We start from the raw sequence: 6,514 nt of genomic DNA on the forward strand, positions 1-6,514 counted from the left end.
CTCTGCCAGCCCCCAGCCTGTGCCTTCTCCCCCAGCCCTGCCATGGCTGCTCCGCCCGCCCCTGCTCCCAGTGATTTAAAAAAAAAAAAAAGCGCTTACTCAGAGGGTGATCCTGGGCAGTGGGACAATTCCCAGTGTCCCCCACTGCCCCATGCCACATGGAGAAGTAACTAAAGCTATAAACAAGACATGGTATTTCTTGTGGGACTGGTTGTGCCCCATCATCTAGAATGGAGAAGGTATGGGTTTGACATCTCTACACATCTCCCTTCCAAGCGGCTGATTGCACTGCTGCTTTTCCACCAGTAGGTGACTGGAGAGAGCACACATCGCAGCGTGCCTGGTCAAGTTCCATAGGATCCCTTGACTGCAAGTGCTGACAGAGCACCTGCTTTTACATTTTGCGTAGGTGGTGACATTTTGGTAGGATTGACTTTGGTGTTGGTCACTGTGTAGCTTGTGCCTTTGAATAACTGCCCTTATTTCTGGTACACTGGTGTGGCCATCACTGATCATAAGTCAGAGCTTTCACCAGCAACACCTGCTGTGGATCTGTATACAGTCATAGCCTAGCTGGCCCAGTGTCATTAACTTGTGGGACCTCAATGGCTGCTGCTACTTTCATTTGCCCTCAAGAACAAAGGTTAGGGGAGAAGCTCACGTGTACTTGCTACCAAACAGTGGGTGGGGCTGTGTCTACATCTGGCTTGTACTGGGCAGCAGTAGATACTGCTCCCCTAAAGCTGTTTTGGCTGCAGCTCGGCATCTGGCTGATCGGATAGGGGGTTGACTCCAAGTCATGAAGCAGTGTTTCTGGGCCAAGGAGATAAGCAGCAACTGGTAGGAGCAGATTGTTTTGGCCACCTTAGGTGATAGGCAATGGACATGCAGAAGTGTAACCTTCATGGAGATTTGTGCCAAAATTGCCTTGCACATACAGCCATGGTCAGTGATGATGAGTTTGCTCTTACCTGTAGAGAACTGTATTCCTATAGTTATTCCTAACCCTATGGGGGGCTGGACTCGATGATCTTCTGAGGTCCCTTCCAGCCCTAATGTCTATGTCTATACAAGCCATTGCCGGGCTGAGAGAGTGGGCGGGGGACAGGCCTGGCCTGGCTGATTTGGAGATTTGTCTGCTGGCAAATCTCAGAATCAGATTTGGCCGAATCGATTCAGGACAGTAATTGGAATCACTGAATTGAATCCCTGTCCCCTGAATCCAAAGCCAATACTAGCTGCTTCGCATAGGCTTAGAAAACAGGTCTATGGAAATATAAAAGTCTCTCCTTTTGGGACAATCAGACATAGCTGAAATCTAAGAACTGAGCAGCATGCTACACAAAAGGTACTTATAACTTAGGTGTTTATTTAAAAGTATGAAATTAACACAAAGGTATTCACTGAAAAGTAAACAGAGAAAAAATATGTTGCCTGGTTTGTACAAAGATATGTACTTTACATAGTGGAATAAAATGAAAACTACAGCAGGTGGTTTTGAAATATGAATAAATAATTTTAACTGTTCAGCAGTAACAGCTAAGCAAACAGGAAGTTTTTCAAATTCTTTAACATTCATTGATAAGTATTGCTTACATTGCTTTTTAACACATGAGTACTCAAACAGGAATTTTTATAGAAGAAAAAATTAGAGCTATCAGTTGGGCAATTAGTTTAATTCTTATAAATCTATCATTTCATCTAGTTCTGTGAGTGATATTTCTTCACGTTCATTTACGGGTAATAACTTTTGCAGGTCTGACAAAGAAATTCATAACTAATTAAACTAATCATATTTTGATCAAATGGACTTTAACAAACAAATGTATAGTGCTTATAAAAAAAAACTGATTCCTGCCTTCTCATTATCTATCTATCTATCTACTTTGAAAGTCTTCATCCTTAGTAAACAACTGCTGATTAATATCAAATTACTTCAGAATAAGTAAAACACTTTTCACCTGCCTTCAGGACACAAAGCATATGTAGTCATACCAGTTTGCGTACAAAGTACAGAAAGAGATAAGGTATCATGCTTTTCAATATTTACTTTAAGCTGAAAACCTCTGTAATAATTGAAATAAATCAGGTTAACTTGACTAAGTTTGCTATATGAATTATAATTGGAAGGTTTGTCATAGTTAATCATAATTGATCATTTATATTTTGCTGTTTAAAAAGTTATTGTTCTTTGTTTGGAAAATGGTCAGAAGTAACTCTTACTGGTTCCCTTACCTGATCTCACCCAGCACATCAAACAGATGAAGAAACAGGACCTCAGCATATGGAAATAGTGAACGTTCACAATGGAACGGAGAAGATTTGACTTGTCCTTTAGAACACGCTAGCTTTCCCTTTACTGTGACAAATGCTATTGATAAACTAGATGTGACGAAGAGCAGGAAATTACTTTGCCGAGCTTATATTTAAGCTTCTGCAATTCATGGCTCCACCTATTTACATAACTAAGGGGGTAAGGCAGTTTCTCTTTCTTCCTTTTTTTTTTTTTTAATTATCAGTTGTCCTCTGTTCTTAGGAACTATTGAACATGGGTCTCTACTTTGCCATTCATCAAATACGTGGAATCCTTGAGAGGAGAGGAACTAAATGTACATCACTCTTTTTGCCCTCTCTGCTCTGATGAAATGCCAAGACAACCCACCCTGTGGTGTGTTTGAAGATGTGTTATACAATGGGCAAAGAAACAAGCAGAAAAATGTTATTTTGGTTAGGAAATTGTTTCTCTCTTAGGGCTAAAAATGGAATTTTAGTAACTGCATTCCTATAAATGCCCCCTAAGAAAGATTGCCTTGTGATCTTTCTGAAGATTTTCCCTCTAATCTAATCCTATACATTTTCAAAGAATATAAAGCATGCATCTAGAAGTCAGAACTTCGGACTTATATTTCTGATGTAATCATTTGCCATGTTATTTTGGACATTTAACATCATTCTGTTTGTTTCTCCACCTATAAAACAGATAAAATATATGCATCCCATGAGGGTATTGTGGAACTTAGTTAAGCCTTTTGGCTTCAGGAAAACTCATAAAACCAGCTAAAGTATGTGCACAGGGAGAAATCTTAACTTACATTTTCCATGTGAAGATTCCTTCATGTTTATTCTCTTGGCCTCCTCTTCTTGTCATTACAACAGGCCACAGGAACAATTCATTAAAGTCCAATGAGAAACCACATCTCTGAAACCACGGCCTGATGTCCATGAAAAGGCTCCTACTCTTAACAAAGCTATACTGTTTGGATTTCTGCCACTGGTAGCTGCTCCTAAGAATCCCTTCTTACAGTTACATTACATTTCTATTGTAAATAACACAATGGACAGAGGATAGCAAATGGAACTACTCATGTCTGGAAGATGGGGAAATGTCTGCAGTTTATGCTTTAAATTTTCTAAATGCAAAAGGGTCTCAGTCAGAAGGACCCTTTGTGCACTGACATGCACGCATGTTTATCATTTAAAAAAATATGAATCCTGTTCAATGTAACCTTTTCCTGTCCTAGATCACACATGGACAGATGATACTGGAAGTCTTGATAATATTCACAGGGTTTCTCCTGAATGACCTGACTTCCCAACTTCTTTGTTCTCTGTTTCTGAGATATCTCCACCAAATTCCTATTGTCACTGAAGTTCATTAGTTTGCCTTATTTTTCCTGTTTCCCCTCCATCTCAAACCATTGTTTAGCACAAATGAGTTATTTTAAGTAGGTTTCAATTCCTGCTCAACAAAATCATTTAGTTACAAATCTGCTAACTCAAACACTATATTGTTATGTTCGATTTCTTTTACTGTGTAAGTTTCAGCAAAAATTGCTGTCTGTGAAGACAGTCTCCCACAATTTCTTCCTAGTGTATCTCCTTTTCCAATACAATCTTCATCCTACAAATCATGGTGAAACAAGTGAGGTGCAATAAATATTAGAAATCCCTATGAAATGCACTGGTAGAAATGGAAGGCATTTGCAAAACAACAGGCAGGATAGTAGCAGCATTACATATGGCCATGGAGTGCATATAAATTCAGAAGTAATCTGCCATTTTTGTCAGTGATCCAGCAGAAAGCAACAGAAGACAGTTCTGAAGGCTATTAAGTCACTGGAAATATTCTTGTCAACTTCACAGGTCTTCAGTGTTATGCATCAATGGAAAGTTGGTTCACCATGCTCTTGGGTAGTTTTGTTACACTGTTTGAGTTATGTTTCCCCTCTCTTGTGTTAATGTACTTTAGTTGATTTGCTTAAGTGTGAAGGAAATTTGTAATAAAATCTGAACTTTCAACCCTACTGAAGTAAATGAGCTTAAGACCAGTTTGAGCGCACGTGGGTGTAAGATCAGGAGTGGCAGGAAAGTGAGGTTGAGTGACAGTTGTGAAGTTGTCCCACTCCTGAGGTGATTCAAGATAAAGTGGGTCCATTATTGAAAAAGTATCTTTTCGAGTGATTGATGCATGATTAGGAGCTGTGTGTGTTGTTTGACTGGTCAGTTTAGATGGGGTGATTTACCCCTTTATAAACTCCTGGCGCTCTGGTGTAGTGCCTGAAGACTGGAAGAAGGCCTATGTGGTGCCTATCTTCAAGAAAGGGAGGAAAGTGGATCTGGCTAACTATAGGCCTATCAGCCTGACTTCTATCCCAGGGAAGATCTTAGAAAAGTTTATTAAAGAGGCCATCCTTAATGGACTGGCTGATGCCAACATCCTACAGGATAGCCAGCATGAGTTTGTTGCAGGTAGGTCTTGCTTGACCAATCTTATTTCCTTCTATGACCAGGTGACCTATCACCTGGACAAGGGAGAAGAGATTGATGTTGTATATCCTGACTTCAAAAAAGCCTTTGATCTGGTATACTATGATCACCTCTTGGCAAAACTGGCTAGTTGTGGCTATTGTGGTGTTTTAAGTTCATTTAGCACTATAAGGGCACTTCCAGACGAGTGCGGACACGTGGTATGTGGCACTGACGACCCATCTCCAATGCCACTCACTGCATATGCAAGTGTTTCCTGCACTGCTACTTTGCTGTGCAGGCAGTCAAAAAAAACGCATGTCAAAAGAAGTGGGGCAGCACACGTGGCGGCAGCGCACACGCCATCCAAAACTGGAGCATCACTGGCCAGAGCCATGCTTCAGCTACCAGCCAGGCTTCGTGCTGCAGGAGTGCTGCAACTGTAGCTCCTGGAGGCCCCCAGCACTTCAGGTAAAGCTGATGGGACCAGCACAGTTGCTAGCCCCAGCCTCCCTTACCTTACCCAGAGTAACCTACCACACCAGAGCGCATGGCATGCGCGTTCCCCAGGGAGAAGTAGCAGTGGCACAAGGTGTGTGGCTACTACTTGTCTCTTGGGAAACGGACATTTCCGCTTGTCTGGACATGCCCTAGTTGTGTTTGAAGAAGTTTCATGTGGAAGTGAAGAAGTTAAGTGCCTCAAAGAGAGCCGTCTGTGTGAAATCAATTAGACTGCTGAGGTCCCAGAGGGAAGGGAAGCCAGGTGTCCAGGGAGAGTGGTCACTCCTTAAGGAGACAATCTTCAAAACCCAAAGGAAGGTAATCCAACGAGGATCAAAGGGAGCAGGAGGGCACACAAGCCTCCATGGCTCACCAAAAGCATCTGGGAATCTCCTTGCTAAAAGGGAGGCGTACACCCACTGGAAAGAAGGGAACATCACCAGGGATAACTATACTTCAGTCACTTGGGGATGTAGGGGGGCAGTCAGGAAGGCCAGGGCAGAGATGGAATTAGGGCTAACTTCCCAGATTAAGGATAATAAGTCCCTCTTCAAATACATAGGGAGTAAAAAGAAGGTTCTGGGTAATGTGGGGCCCCTGCAAGACGCGTTGGGGAATTTGGTCGTCACACCAGATGACAAAGCTAAAATGTTTAACAATTTCTTTGCCTCCATCTTCCTAAGTAGGGACCAGAACAGTCACCTCCCTGCTGGGGCCCCCTTGGGCCCTGGGGAGGCACACTTGGGCCACGGGTTAGTGAGGAACTAGTTAGGGAACTTCTGGAGGGACTGGATGTAATGTGTAATGTGCCATGTTTTACTCCATTGCTATGCAGATAATACATATAATTGCCAAAATTATGCTCATTCAATTTCCCATGGATTGCACATCCTGATCACTACTTCTACCAGGCTACTCATTGAAAAAATGCTTGTAAATTATAATAGATATTACTAAGCATCTGGAATGACGAGTTTACAGGCCTGTTACACTCTCTTGAAGGGCAATTTGTCTATGCTTTTCCCTCCGCTCTTGCAGAGAAATCTATTTGATCATGCTAGGAGGTTACATGATCCTAAATGTCTTTGAAACACATTTTTCAGTGGCGAAATGAGGATGAAAATAGTCCCTTAGCCTGATTTGTCTATACAGATTGTAAATGCTTTGTGGAGGAAGTCATATTTTATGATGCATTTTCAGAGTGCCTGGTGAGACAGGCCCACAGACCACTACCCCATGCTCCTTATTCACGTGGGCACCAATGACA

The 6,514-nt window shown here is 41.9% G+C and overlaps 1 protein-coding gene across 2 annotated transcripts in view; it reads right to left on the bottom strand.

Moving 5' to 3' along the window:
• LIPI (lipase I) overlaps positions 1–3,225 on the bottom strand; it is a 28,284-nt gene extending 25,059 nt beyond the window's left edge. Inside the window, exon 1 of one of the 2 annotated variants that reach the window (XM_019528746.1) lies at positions 3,093–3,225. In XM_019528746.1, coding sequence (XP_019384291.1) covers positions 3,093–3,117 — 25 coding nt within the window. In that variant the 5' untranslated portion in view covers positions 3,118–3,225. Of the gene's footprint in view, positions 1–2,235; positions 2,463–3,092 lie in introns of those variants that run through there. The other variant, XM_019528745.1, reaches the window with a different exon arrangement.
• Positions 3,226–6,514: the final 3,289 nt, after the last annotated feature.

This window comes from Crocodylus porosus, unplaced genomic scaffold (genome assembly GCF_001723895.1).
Source record: "Crocodylus porosus isolate Cpor-Errol unplaced genomic scaffold, CroPor_comp1, whole genome shotgun sequence".
NCBI lineage: Eukaryota > Metazoa > Chordata > Crocodylia > Crocodylidae > Crocodylus > Crocodylus porosus.